Source organism: Elaeis guineensis, chromosome 2 (assembly GCF_000442705.2).
Source record: "Elaeis guineensis isolate ETL-2024a chromosome 2, EG11, whole genome shotgun sequence".
In the NCBI taxonomy this organism is placed as follows: domain Eukaryota; kingdom Viridiplantae; phylum Streptophyta; class Magnoliopsida; order Arecales; family Arecaceae; genus Elaeis; species Elaeis guineensis.
The window spans coordinates 114148486-114163866 of record NC_025994.2 but is presented as its reverse complement, the minus strand read 5'-3'; the positions used below and the strand labels follow the sequence as shown (position 1 = coordinate 114163866).

Below are 15381 nucleotides of genomic sequence, written 5' to 3'. Positions count from 1 at the left end.
ACAATTGAAGCCGGATCTACCATCTCAGCTACACAAAACTGTAAGAAGATATGGTATTATTTGTCAATCTCTATAAGGAAACTGTCTCTCTTTTTTTTCACAACGAAAAATGTTCTAGGATAGGACTTCTCAACGTGCGCAATGGTTTTGATTTCATGTACAAGTTTTTGCAAATCACTAGGTTTCAGACAAAATCCATGGCGGGGCATTGCCAAGAAAAATAATGAGGGTTGCGTGGATGTGATTCTTGGGATTGTGAGATAGGTCGTTTGTTTTAAATATGCAAGTTTCGGTTATTGCTCGGCCTCACCATCCAATGATCAGACGACATGTGGTGCACGTATTCAAGACATTAGGAGCAATTATCACTAGTAAAAAATGTGAGGGGTGATTACCATGCAATTAATGGGCGCAAATAATTATCACTAATAAAAATGCGAGGAGAGATTATACCATGCAACCAATGGGCGCAAATAAAGATATATAGGTGGTTACGATTCCTCAACCAAACCAGAAGTGCAACAGCATCATGCCTTCATCTCTATATAAATAGGGCACAAGGGACATGAGGAAATAAGCTTTCTTATCCGCTTTTCAAATAGCTTGTACTCTTTCAAATCTTCTTTCTATTCCACCAAAATTCTGCCTAATTTAAGCATGAGAAGGCTTTCCATCATATCACTTCCGACAACCTCTAGATTTTCTTTGTATATAGATCGGCTCAAACTCTTTCACTCCCAGCAGACAAGCCAACCAATCGACGCTAGCCAACTCAGCCAATTATCAAATACCGTCAAATTGAGTTTTGGCGGCAAGACCATACAAGAATGACTATGATTCTCTTTGATATGATATATAATTATCAGCTTGATCTTGGCCGGTAACTAACTAAGGATGTGATTGGTTATACCATTTGATTTTTTATTTTTAATTTTTAAATAATATTTTTTATTTTTATTTTTGCTATTGAGTAGAAACAAAAAGCAAAAAATATGTTTAGTAACTAGGTTGCTATAAAGCAAAAAGTAACATTTGGGGACAGCAGGTGAAAAGTCCGACGAGAGAGAAGGATTCGAGAAGGGAGGAAGAAAGGGGTGGGAAAGTAAAGAGCTTGACAAGGAAGAAGGATTCGGATTCTTTACTTTTTGATTTGATGTTTTAGATATGAGGAAGCAAAAAAAATAGAAAAAATAAGTTTTGAAAAGTAAAAAATTTTTGCTTTGCATATAAAATAATTATTTTATTTTTTTTGATTTTAATTTTTTGCTTTTCATGGTGTTACTAAATATTATTTTTGATTTTTATTTTTTAAAAATTAAAAAGTAAAAAAAATACTTGTTTAATGACTAACCAAATGCACCCTAAGGTAATGGCCTCATATTAACCAAGCCTCTAACCATGGCAATCGATTGAGTTGTTGACCTCGAAGGCCAAATTGCCAACCAATGTGTGGCCACATGTCTCCAAATCAAAGCACATTAAAGATAATTAAAACTCATTGAGGGCATAATTAAATCTCACTATTTATGAGGCATTGTGTGGGACTATTATAGTTCATCTGCATGACCAAGCGGTTACCATACAATCTGCAACATTATCTATAGTGCATGCGATGTGTGGGCTATTGGCTCATTTTTGTCTAACTCGGCAATAGATATGAACCCTCATATTATAAAAATAATGCTCCAACTCTGAGGAACCTTAAATATGCATTTTTATCTCTCTTCCGCTCTACGATATTCTCAATTTTTCACTGTTTCTCTCATAATTCTTATATGATTTAAGTATCAGAGGATCCCACGTCCAATAAACTTGAGCAGATGGACTTTTTTTCCTTGATTTTAGCTTAGATTGCTAGTGCTCAACTAGTCTGAGCACACCACTTATCATTCTCGAGCTCTCTTCAGTTTGGATCTTGTCCAACCTCATCAACTTGGTGCTTGTCTAACCTCACTGCTTTTTAGCTTAGATCTTGCTAGCAAATCTATCCAACCCAATCATATGGAAGGGATGATCCAAATTCTCATTTCAGCTAATAAATTTTTCATATTTTTATTATCAAAATGGATAAACTAGATATTCCTACTTTTATTACTACCTAGTAAACACAAATCTAAACAATAGAAGTGAGATGGGAAAAAAAACAGATGTTAAGTAGAAAAGATGTAATATTTTAATAAATTTATTAAAAAGAGATGTTGTTTGGTCTTCTATTTTATTAGCATACTATCTCATATGCTTTTTCGGATCGAGACAAGAATGTATACATCAGAAATTTAATGTGCAATTTGTATAAGAGTAGATAGATTATTTTCAATTAATCACTGAGGATTCGCTTGCGCGCATGTGTGTGTGTGGATGTACGTCCTCCTTTACGGGGGATGGAATGTGATGTAAATGGATCTTGATTGGCCACGTCCCACATCTTCGTCAGTGATGGAGTACCACCATTGGTTCCAATAGCACCCACGATCCTCTCCCCATCGAAAAATTATTGTTCGGATCATATCCAGATAGATCGGCACAAATCTTGAAGGACATGCACTGTGGATAATGTGCAATCGGAAATTAGTAAGATACAAAAGTTAATGTGGCGTGTTATCCACAATGAGATTTGGGTGGTCTATCTTGGTCCAGGCAATAATTTCTCCTCCCCATCGCTTTCGAGCGAGCCATGAGAGCCTCGGTGCCAACTTTGAAAAAAGATCGTCTTAATTAATTACGTCTGCCTGCGGCAGGATGGGCCGCCGCCTAGCCTTTTTGGATTGCAAAGATACTATAGTTGGACCGAATTCACGGTAGATCATTAAACATTAATAGTTTATTAGTTCACAGGTGGAAAAAGGGTTAAAATCTTGGTGGTCCAACTAATAAATTATTGATGGTCTAAGATAAATTTGGTCTAATTAATAATTTTTTCTTTGGCCCAATCCTCATAATCATGGAACTTCGTACCTGCCTATTAACTATAGAACAGGAAAAGTACTTTTACAAATCATTGCTCATCTACTTCGATGGGATTATTGGAAAATAGAGGCAACTCTATAGTCCTTTAAAGTCACACATATTTATGGAGAACTAACCCATTTTTTTTTTAACAAGTAAACAAAGTACTTTAAAAGCAATCTGATGCAACCTATTTCAGCACTAGTTAGGTCGCATATGCTTTTATATCAAACTTAATTTCGTTGGTGCATTTGATCCCGATTTATGTTTGGATTCCAAGATAAGGTTCTGTTATCATGAAGCGTTTCTTTCATCATCAGGAGTGTAATTGACTCTGAAGTTTGGGCATGTAGCTTAGGAAGGTATCAAACCCGGATGCATTTTTATGGGTGGAAGGCAATTCCTAGGTGATAGGTCTACCATCTCAAATGTCATGAGGAACTAGACTCTTTTTTTTTGGTAGAAAGGAACCAGACTCTTTTACTTGCCCGATTCTTTACAACTGTTTACGTGACATTTCAAGGATCCCTATTTCTCATGTTCCCAGAGGCTAACCTGCAGGGAGTCTTCCTTTATTCGTTACAGACTTCTAAATATTAGTTTTCCTTCGCTCCTATACATATAAATCCAGGTGGAGCTGATTGTAGCTCAATTTTATATTCTTGAACTACTTACGCCCTGTCTTAAAAGTATATATAATGGAAGATTTATAGTATTTTTCTCAGAAGTTCCGGCCCCGCTGAGGCGTGGCTTGGTGTCCTCAAACGGCGAAGCCTTGTACTTCTTAAATTTTTATATCCTGAGAGTTAATTTTGTCTTGCATATGTACGGAGTGAATGGCTAGCCTTGCATTTGCATGAGTGATTGATTTATTGGCATGCGTGGACCCTTTTTTTAATCAATATAATGGAATGGGAAGCCAGTTCCATGCATAGGAAAATTTCATTCTTGCAAGTTGGACAAGGGGGATTGTTATTACTCAAGGAAGTTTGTGCTATAGATCGGGATGGTTGATTGTTAAATTTTTATCTCTATAGTAGGAGAAATTATTCTGCATGCATCATATACACCTCTGAATGCTATCAATCACAGTTGCTCATTTAATTTTCATAACAACTCTATTCATAAAGCATGCATTTCAATGTATTACCATACAAACGTACAGCTATGATTGATAGTATGCATAGCTATGTGATACATGCACTGTAGAAAATAATTTCTCCCATGGTATGGCTCAAATATGCATCACAACAACAACCAAAAATAATTTTTTTTTTTCAAAACATGAACATTGGAGATGTGAAACTATACCCTTACTTTGCCGTTGGATGTTCAGCGGAGCTGAAGCTTCTATGAAGTCGACCCACTGGCTTATTGTTGGTGCCAACTACTCTTGATTTGATCGTGCCCTTAAATTTAAAGCTAACGAGTCATGATGAGCCATCCTCTATTTTTGGTGCCAACCATCGACCATCAAGTTTGTTCTTTTGGCCCCTAGCAATTATTTTTATACCTTCTTTGTTCCACAAGAGAGGCTCTTAGCAAGTTCATAATTTGAAGGAAAGCACTTCTCATCAAGTAAATGGTGAGGGGTACGAGTGTGATGCCACAAAGATTTTCGTTGTGTGGCTACGAGCAGTGGTAGAATAGTCTAGAATGGTTCAAGCGGCTTGTTGGATCCTGTCTATAAAATTAGTTGTCTGGTAGTAGCTTGGTCACAATGGAGTTAGGATCCCCACCGTCCCCAGTGAGCTATTTGATGGCCACCACATTATCTGATCATTGTGATATACAGCTGTCAAATGATATACAATGTATTGCATATCGCACGTTATTTATGATGCACCTTTGAGCATTTTGTTTGATGATTATCTATCTCCAAATTAAATGATGTAACATTTATCGAGATTATATAGTCTCTATGTACAAACATCCACCACAGAGAATGCGAGCCGTTAAGATGATCATCCCTTATAAGCTCCAAGGACCTTGAATTAGAAACAAAGCTGACTAATTTATTGTAGCAGAAGCTGCTAGCCAAATTCATGCTTGCCAGCCGTTCTTGATGCTACTTTACATTTTTTATGTCCAGACCATCTGTACTTAATTGATCTTTGGCTGTTTAAGTTGTCTACTCCAGTTGAACGCTCCACCCCTTGGACCTATCCGCAACTTTGCGTTACATTATTTAATCTTTAGCTATTTAAGTAGTCGAAAGCCCCACGTATTAATCCTATCCGCATATTTGCAGTATATAATATTTATTCCTGGGTAGACTAAAGGTGAATGGATCTCATGCATAACTTCTAAATAGCAGTGAAAGTGAATGAGACATTATCCATCATGTTGTATTTTTATATCAAAAAAAAAAATTTAAACATTCGATTAATATCTATATTCATATCTATATTCATAAAATATATATATATATATATATGAATAGATAATTATTCAATCCGTATTCAAATATTCAATTTCATTTATAATTTTATTTAATTTTATATAATATTTATAAATTTTAAAAATAACTATATTAATACGTTATTAATTTGATTTACCATTCTTTTAGCAATATTTTTAATTTTATGATTATAAAATTTAGTTATTTAATTTATATCCATATTTATATTCATAATTTTATTATCCAATTTATATCTATATCCGTTTAAAATATATATGGATATAAATTTTTTTATTTGGTTAACATTTGTATCTACATCCATACTTATTAAACAAAATAAATATGGATATGAATCCATCATTATCTAATATGATTTTAGCCTTACTTCCAATATGAAATTGAAGAGATCTTTAGATATTGAAATATGATCTATTATCAAAATAATGATCGTAATATAAACACATCAAGCTATAATATATGACTACATAGCTTATCTAGTATCGTATTAAGGATTAAAATATGAACATACCAAGCTATATGACATGATTAGATCATTTACTTGACTTATTCATTCTAGTTGCTTGATCTTTAAAATATCATCAACTTGATGTTAGACTTTAAAACTCTTCTTGATGCTTCTATGTTTGCTAAAAACAGTGTAGGGACCGTATATGGTGCCGCAAAAATGCGGCAAATAATAATCATAAAAAAAAACAGATGGTGGCAATTCTTATTTGAATAAATTAATATTATATAATTCAATAGATCTAGTAAAGCACACTCTTAATTTTGATTGATGTGCATGTCTTATATTCATTTTCATAGATAAACGCGTAGTATAAAAGACGATAACAAGGAAAAATCGCGAGCATGGTGTCATAATTTTATTTTATAAATAAATATAGTAAATTACACTGTCACTATCGGGTATGCATCTTGTTTTCATAGAAAAAGATAGAGGATTAAAAAAAGTGATGACATTCAAGTTAGTAAACGTAGCTTGGTGACCACAGGAAGTTAGACCAAATCCAAATCAATTTCTCCCTAAAGCGTAAAAACTGAGAGGCGAGGAGCTGCTCAAAGGATTTGACTTGGGGTTCTGGTTGTCCTTTTTCTTTTTTTCATAATTTTGAAATTATTCTTTTTTAACTATAAAACGGCCGGAAGGAGGGGAAAAGTAGAGGTGGGGCAAGCGTCGCACGCCAAGGCCGGATAAAGGGAGAGCTCGGCGATTCGAACTCCTTGGCGATCGATTTGCGGAGGGCTTCGTATACGATTGTTCGTCACTGACCTTTTTTCGCTCTCTCTCTGTTTTCGATTTCTTGATCGGAACGGTGTCTTTATTTGATCCAGTTGTCGTAATGCATTCGATAAGCTGAGAAAATTTTTGGAATGCCTTCAAGTTTTTTCCTTTTTAGACTCTTATATCATGATTTGTTCTCCATGGTGGGTTCTTGGATATCTAGTACTAGGGTTTGAATCCATGCAGGTGGGTTCTTGGATATCGGCAGCTTCCATTACGCGTTGTTTGATTGTTGTTTTGGCTCAAATAGTCATTTTGATCAATTACCTCTTCTTCGAATTGATGAAAGGAATTGAAGCGGAGAAACCAGGATTTTGGAAGCAAAGGAAGACTAGGGAATTTCCTCTGTCTCTACCGTCAATCTTTCACCAATTTCATCCTATATGTTTTTTTTTTTTTTTCAAGAAAAAAAAAAAAAAAAAAAAAGGAGGAAGCAAGAAGCTTCGCCCGAAATTTATTAGATGAAGAAATTATGTACGAGTGGAAAAGGGGCGGGGTACAAAAGAGGAGGGGCAAAATGCTCAAGAGACGCTAGGCTATTCCACATCTTGGCATAACTTTTAATCGACTTCTTAGTGCATAGTGGCTTCGAGTGAAATGTATGCAAAGCTCTTTGTAAGGTTGAAAAGAGAGTAGGCTTCTTTTTGTTGAAGACTCTTGCATTTCTTTCTCTCCATATCTCCCAACATAGGGCTGCACATATCTGATTCCCTGATCTCCATACTGATGGATGAAATTTTAAAGTTATATTGGAATGGAAACACTTTTGAAGTTTCTGATATAAGATGGTCTGCTCAAAATATTTGCACAGACGTGATTTTACCAATAATAATCTTTATTCATGCATGATGCTTTGAAGTCATTGATCTTAGTCTGAACTCCGTTGAAGCCTTTCCTGTGATGTATGAACCATTCACTCGTCATGTCCATTCTCCCATCCACTTCAATGTTGCATATGCACATCAACCCCCACCCCGCCAGTTACGTGCAATTAATTCCTTTTTCTCTCTTGATTGGCAGGTGCTTACTTGCCTCTGGACCTTCGTACTAAGGCATCTGTCTCTCATCTCATCTGATATTTTGTTTATACCTGCGTGCTTGATGGGCTGCATTTCTACAAAGCCCACCAAACACACACCTGGATATGAAGATCCGAAAGTCCTTGCTGCTGTGACAACTTGTGAGTATATCCTTGCTAATGGCACATCTTGTGAGTATCTGACCTTTTCTTCATCTTTTTTAATTTGTTTTCAAAACCTGCTTGAGGATCTAATATATATTCACATGGTGATCTTCATGGCATTCCAGTATCTGGCTACTGTCTTTAGGATATGTAGCATGGATGTATTTGTGAATCAAGTGTTTTTTTTTTTTTCCTTGCCAGTGCATTAAACTTTGAGTCTATAACTCATGAATCTCAGGCATCCTAATGTTTGTCAAATTTGTAATAAGCTTGTAACTGCTTGTCCAGCACATGACTATCAGAGGTAGTATTATCTAGGTGGATGATAGATGCATTTCTTTCCATTTATTGCTAACATTACAGTCCCCCTGGATGTCTGTATCTGACTGAAATTACACTGTATTGCATGACAGTTACTGTGAGTGAAGTAGAAGCTTTGTATGAGCTATATAAAAAATTGGGTTTTTTGATAATCAAAGATGGGCTAATACACAAGGTATCATCTTTTATTTAGCACCCTGTAATTAGAGTACTTGCTTCATAATTCTGGTTTTATACCTCCTAGTATGAGTGCCTAAATCATTTCTTTAAGCAGGAAGAATTCCAACTTGCATTGTTCAGGAATAGCAAGAAGCAAAATCTCTTCGCAGACAGGGTCAGCTTACTCTTCTTTTCAATTTTTACTTTTTAGTCATATCTTTGATAATTTTTGAGGACATGTGAAATGCCTTAGTTTTTTGTAATGGGATTTTTTTTCATCAAAATTGTATGGTGTCGATTTGGTACTGGTACCAACTATACATACTAAAACTAACATAGTCAAAATTGAAAAACCATAAGTATCGATCGATACGGACAATATGATACCACCAATACAGACTGGTATAGATCGGTATGGTATGATATGGGATAGCTATTTTTGGCATCCTAGCACCTGTACCAGTGCTGGTTTGTGCTGCAACAGTATGCTATTGGTCGTATCCATTTTAGCTTTTTTTGAATCCATGGTTTTAACAATCTTGTTCTTTGTGCTAGAGTATTTATTTATGTGATGGATGATTGTAAAGTTTTGTGTATGCAACCTATTAGGAGTGCCATATATCCAATTTCTCATGTTATCTGGGCAAGTTTCAATTTCTCATATTATCTTTGACAATTTTCTGCAGGTATTTGACTTGTTTGATGTCAAACACAATGGTGTTATTGAATTTGGAGAATTTGTTCGATCACTTAGCATTTTTCACCCTGATGCCCCAGAAGAAGATAAAATTGCATGTATGATCTTCATTGACCTCCAATTCTTTTTCTTAGCCGATATAATCTATAGGCTTTGATGTTAATGGAACAATGTTATGCTTTGGATTCTATTAGACTTCTTTTAGCGGTGGATTTGAAAACTCAAGTTTTCATCTTTTCAAATGGCAGTTCTCATAAAGGAGTTCAGAATATGTTAACTTTGTTTCCAGCAAGTCTCTGATTAACTTTTGATATTTTTAATGACTGGTAGATTTATAACGCACAAATGTGGGTATATTTGTGGCAGTTGCATTTAGATTGTATGACTTGAGGCAGACAGGATACATTGAACGTGATGAGGTAATTATCATTAGTTGTTGTATTCCTTTGTTTCCATTATTTGTGTTAAGGTTTAGTTTTTGGGGCATGCTTTTTGGTTATTCTGGATTTTCGGTATTGAGGAGGTGGTTGCCATTATTATCTTAGCTTGGCTAGTAGTATTGCTGTTAATAGTTAAATCATTTTAATTTGATGAATGGTAATAGATCCCATGCTCCGTTGTCTTCGAAGTTCTAGCAAGTGTCATCATGTAGTCAAAGGGGCACTGTAGATGATGGTTTGAAGCCTCTAAACTAGTTGGTGTTTGATCAACTATATACTATCTTGTCATCAGTGGTTTTTTTTGTTGGCATCATGACCTCAGTTGATAATTATCAAATATTGACTACAGAATAATAGAAGAATTTAATTGTGGTATGTCATTAGAAGGAGGAAACCTAGGTACTTCAAGAATTTTAGAAATTTATCTCATATAATTGTAAGATTTCATGAGATGATGTACTGCCGAAACAACTAGCATATCTAACCTTTTCACCTAACAAGTTACAAAGTCTTGTTGGCTGTTCCCAAATTTCCTTGGTTGCTCAAACAGCAGCTTGTATATTGTATTTTGTGGAATTATAATGATTAAGTAAAAAAGGATCATTATTAGCTTTAGGTTCTTCTTATGTTAAATTAATCTGACTGCTTTGCAAAATAGCATCATTCTTCTCGACGTAAATTATCATATTTGCTGTAACCATGTTATGTTTGTCCGCACCTTTGAACATGCCATAATTAATTCAATCTGCTATCAAAAACTGCACTGAGCACTGACATGCAACCTAGAGATAGAGTTCTCACTGGTCTCCATGGAGATGGCAGAGTTTATGGCAACAAAACAACTCAATTTTTCAGCCCAGAGAAGCAATAAAACACCAAAAGGTGTAATGGCTATAAGGCCAGGCACTTAATACTCCAGCTGTAACTTTAGGGAGATTACTTTTGAATCAATGGTGTTCTTTTACTAAAGCTGATCTTTTCTTTGGAGAAAGCGCGTCAGTGACTTTATTTGAAATAATTATCATCATTATAGGTATGTATATGCAATGGAGTTAAGATAATTTAATTCATTGGCAAGATTAGAAAAGTTGGCCATGGTATGCCGGAGGGTGGGGTACCACACGGGGCATATGTGCTATGTGGGTGCATATGTTGTTCATGCTACAAAGATATTTAGCAAAAAAATAAATCAAAATAATAAGAGCAAGTGGAAATTAGAAATAAGTATGGGGAAAAAATAAAAGAAAGTTTAGCTGTACACTTCTGCTTCTTTGAGATTCTATATTAGTATGACAAATCAACCTAAAAGTTAAAATATTTCTTTAGGAACCATGCTTAAATTTAAAATAAGCTAATGCAGCAAACAACTTTACCAATTATAATATGATGAACAAATCAAAGACACATAGAATTACACGACTATTTTTCAAAAACATGATGTATTTTGGAAATATAAAGATGCATTGGACGTAACTTGAGTTTAAACAATCTACCAAGTGAAGAAAGCAGATAGCCTTTAGACTGCTACTCTTCAATTAAGCACTCAAAAGTCAAAATTTTTCCATGGAAAGTGGCTTAGAAAACGGCAATTCATCATCAAAATCCTTATGTATTTGGGCTGCATATGCCGGTTTTCTGGGCCTATGCAGGTGCTTAGCAGCTCTACAGAGGCTAGCTACAGGAGACTGCATTGGTCCAACGTGATATGGTCATCAAGCCAAGCTGCACCTGCATATGTGAGCACTTAAATGGCTGCTCATACTGTATATTGCTATTTTACTGGTCATCAGTTTCATACTTTAGGATATTTGATTGTTTCCATTATTCAGTGCAAATGGCACAACTCATTCTTGTCATGGTGAGAGGGGGTTTCTTTTCTCTGTTTTTTTTCCCTTCTTCTTTTCAATATGGGAGACAGTGCTGGGAGAATGCAAAAGACATAACAAACAGTAAATGCTAATTCTATGATTTTTGTTTGTCACTATGTTAGGAAAACTAAAAAGAAAAGAACTGGGATGGTAGACAGGGAATAAAAAAATTAGGAATAGAAAACTGGTGGAGGGTACAAGCGGACAATGGCTGAAGGGATAAGAACAAGAGGGTTGTACATGAATTTATGATTTGCATTAAGCCTTTCAATAAGTCATATATTGCTTTTGAACGGGAATAATGCTATTTATGTCCTTTAGTTTCAAAGACTGTGGAGATTGTTAGTTTCATATGTAAGTGGATCATTGAAGGTGAGGAATCCAGCAAATCAACATCTATAGTATCATGGCTTGTTATCTTAGCAAGAAAAGTTCCTCTGATTTGTAGAGTTTTAGAGTCAGATTGAAAACTGACTGTCAAAAACTCTGAAATTTGTAGATATTTTGTGTGTATCACCAATATCATATAAATGAGATCAAGCTTGCTGCTTATCAAAATTGTAATGACATGATTCTAATATAACGTCCCAAATGAATCTCATTCTACTCCAGAAGATCCTTATAATCTGTACAAATAATTCATTTCAAACATGTTATCATGCGTCTGATGTCATCTAATGAGAGTTCTGTTGGCATTTTTTAATGTTTTCAACAGTTGAAGGAGATGGTGCTGGCTCTTTTGAATGAATCAGATTTGTTTCTTTCAGATGAAGTTGTGGAACAAATTGTTGATAAGGTGAAAAGAATCTTGTTCATTTGATATCCTCCATATGTTAATTGACTGCGCTATATGCAGTTGTAGCTTTTGTTTGGAGTATCTAATTTCTTGTTCCTTTACCTCTACAGACATTCAGTGAGGCAGATTCAAAAGGTGATGGAATAATAGACCTAGATGAATGGAAGGAGTTTGTTAAAAGAAATCCATCTTTGTTGCGGAACATGACTCTTCCATACTTAAAGTGAGCCTTAGACTAAATTTCCATATTGGATGGTTTACTGTCCTTATAACTAATTTTCTATATGATTTTGCTTAATTTATTATCTTGGTAAGTTCATGTGAGATATATAATTTTTTCTGAAAGTATTTGTTTTCCTGATATTATGTGATATATGATAGTTACTTGTGCTATAAAGGGATAAGAACTCAAATGTTCTTGGAGAATGGTCTATCGATCTACACTTCAACATTAATTCACTAGATTATTGGTATTCTTGGACGTGCCTAGTTATGATATTTACTTTTGCAGGTACTGATTCCGGAGTTCTAGCACATGACTCAGATGATTTTAGTTAGAAATTTTCAGATGAAGTTAAAATCTATTGTTCTTTAGTATCTTGTAATATCTGCGCAAACCTAATATTTTTATTGCAATAGTTTACATGAAGTGAACTGTGTAGATCTTGAATCCTGATCATACATATAGATTCCATCGTGAACTATGGTTTATATGTGAGGGATCATAACTTGAATTTTATACGTCGGAATATTTTCTCTGTTATGTAATTCTTATACACTTTTGCAATGCCCAAGCATTATATTTTCAATATTACATTTGTTTTTCATGAAAGTTTTACAAATTTGTTTGAAAAGATTCATCCACTGCCCATCTTTTACTGCTGGATGTTATTGGAATCTGGCTACTTCATCAGAAATCACTTCATCAAAGTTATCTTGTTGAACCAAAATAGAGGTTGGCCTGGTTTCCTTGGAAATTCCACATATGGTGTTTGATGATTAGAAGGAACACAAATAGATATGATGGCCATGTTGGCCTGGCCCTAAATGATCTAGTTTAAGATGTCTTGACCTCCCATAGCTCTTGTTTCATCTTACCTACTATTCATAATATATATAAATATATATATTTTCATTGTGGATCATACCTATTGAAGTCAATTAGTTTCCTACCAAGTGATCTATTTCCATTCAGATTTGTATTGTAGCTTTGTTTTCGTTCCTGTATGCTATCAAAGCTTCCATTATCCCTCCTGAGCTTTTTTCGCAAGCTTGATGGACAAGCACTCCATAGTTTGCTTTATTTTTTTTGGCAACATAAATCTTGTGGGTAAGAAATATATTGGCTTTGACCACCTGAATCAAGATATGCTGTCCAGGTGTCGTTTGAGATGTGAAAAGTTGTGATTCCATGATTTCTTTTCTCAAATTTGCATTTTCTGGTTCACCTGCCCTTTGTCTTGCAAGATCATGCTACTTATCTGCATCAGTGAATGTTCCTTTTACAACTTTATAATGCCAGTTTCCTGGATTTAAACCTTCAGTTTTCCTTGTTCCAACATTTTCTTTATTGCTTTCACAATTTCTTTACCTAAACTATTCATTAACATTTTTCCCAGAATTTCTGTATTCACTGACATTTCCAACCTATATCTGAAAAATTATTAGCAATCATATATATGACCTTTTCGTGCATATCATAGATATTGGTTAACCATAATGTTAATTTTCAGCATCTCCACCTGCAGTACTTCTATGTGGTAGTTCCATTTTCTGGTCCACTTATTAGTTCAATTAACTAATTCTCAAGCTAGAGAATGAATTTGTCAATTCAAGAAAAGAGAGATAAAGAGTAGTTCTTCAGATTGAGCTATCCATCATTTTGTTATGCGAGTTTGTTATAATTATAAGTGCATTTTGGATTGCCTATTATCTCCAATATTGAGGTCCATTCCATCTCATCTTCATTGATCTGAATAATGTTGGTTTGCAGGGACATAACCTTGGCATTTCCCAGCTTTGTTATGAATTCTGAAGTCAAGGATGAAGACATGACAATCTGATAAAGATGTGCGCTGCTGTCATATTTGTTCACTCCAAAATTGATGATGCCTTCTGGCTCCATTAACACGTTGAATGATCTATCTCTACGAGGGTGCAATGCTTGATGCTCCTCCCGAAGATGATGACGACAACCAATCTCGACCGACCTGCTGCACTGATATGCAAGATCTATCGAGTGACCTTATGGTACATCACAGATCAAGCATCATGAGCCAGTTACTCCAGTTGCGCATGGATACTTCCAGATAACATGCTAGTACCTATAATATCTATAAGAAGTATCAATGTATATTTTAACTTCATGCACCATATACCTTTCAGTTGTGTAATGGAGTCTAGTCCAGTGTAAGTTGCAGGTCGCCTGTGATATCGTGGTGGCTTCTTTTTTGGTCTCTCTCTGAATTTGGGGACGTGAATGTAATATTGTATTCTAATAGGAGAAGTTGGATTGCCCTGAAAGAAAAAAATAAAATAAAAATAAAAGAGACTAGATAGTGTTAAGTGGAAGCAGAATTAGTGAATAAGATGGCAACAATGTGCAGATTTTAATCTTCTCCCTCAGATGATGATATATGACTGTGACAATCATTGGCATTATCAGCACAAAAACACATTTTCTCCAAGTTGCAAGGGATGGACTCCAAAGCTCAAAATGGTAAAATTGATGTTCTGGAGATGGAAAATAGTTATCAAAGCTAAAGATCTGGGAGATGTGGGTTTGTTGCAGTGGTTCATTCTCCTACCGTCTTGTTTTTGCTCAAGCTAGCATGTCCTATGCTGAAGAATATTATTTGAACTGGTTTGCCCGAGTTACATCGATATGCGCTCATATTATAGTGTGGCACTCGTAATAGCTCGACTATCTTGGATCAACCAACCAAACCAACAGTCATGCCCTCATGTGCCATCCAGCTGCCGTTTACCCTAATTAAGCTCCTGACCGTTGTCTTCATTGCCGTTATTTTACTATTATTATTATTTTTCTTTGTGGCTAAGGTGTTGATGTTGCTGAAGACAACAGACGTTCAAAGATGATTTTGTCAAAAAAAAATGCTCAACTAACATGAAAGCAAAGAACGGTTATTGGTTAATCACAATTAACATTAACATCTATTCGAGGCATGAAAGGTATGTGCCCTTACAATTTTTCAGGTTCTAACCATGATTCTTCTTGGTGGCATTCGCCAGGTTGGTCGGGTCGAG

The 15381-nt window shown here is 35.2% G+C and overlaps 1 protein-coding gene across 5 annotated transcripts; it reads left to right on the top strand.

Moving 5' to 3' along the window:
• The first annotated feature begins 6490 nt into the window (after nt 1–6490).
• Nucleotides 6491–14739, top strand: LOC105042654 (calcineurin B-like protein 4). 5 transcript variants are annotated; one of them, XM_010919953.2, is made up of 10 exons: nt 6491–6625; nt 7671–7830; nt 8247–8329; nt 8429–8488; nt 9000–9108; nt 9377–9429; nt 11100–11186; nt 12034–12114; nt 12225–12337; nt 14108–14739. In XM_010919953.2, exons 2-10 carry the CDS (start codon nt 7752–7754, stop codon nt 14175–14177), a joined length of 735 nt encoding a protein of 244 aa, XP_010918255.1. In that variant the 5' UTR covers nt 6491–6625; nt 7671–7751; the 3' UTR covers nt 14178–14739. The 5 variants fall into 5 exon arrangements, with proteins under 5 accessions (XP_010918255.1, XP_010918246.1, XP_010918280.1 ...); XM_010919944.4 differs by having other exon boundaries at nt 7671–7860; XM_073252837.1 differs by lacking the exon at nt 6491–6625 and adding an exon at nt 8035–8137 and having other exon boundaries at nt 7696–7830.
• The last annotated feature ends 642 nt before the right edge of the window (nt 14740–15381 follow it).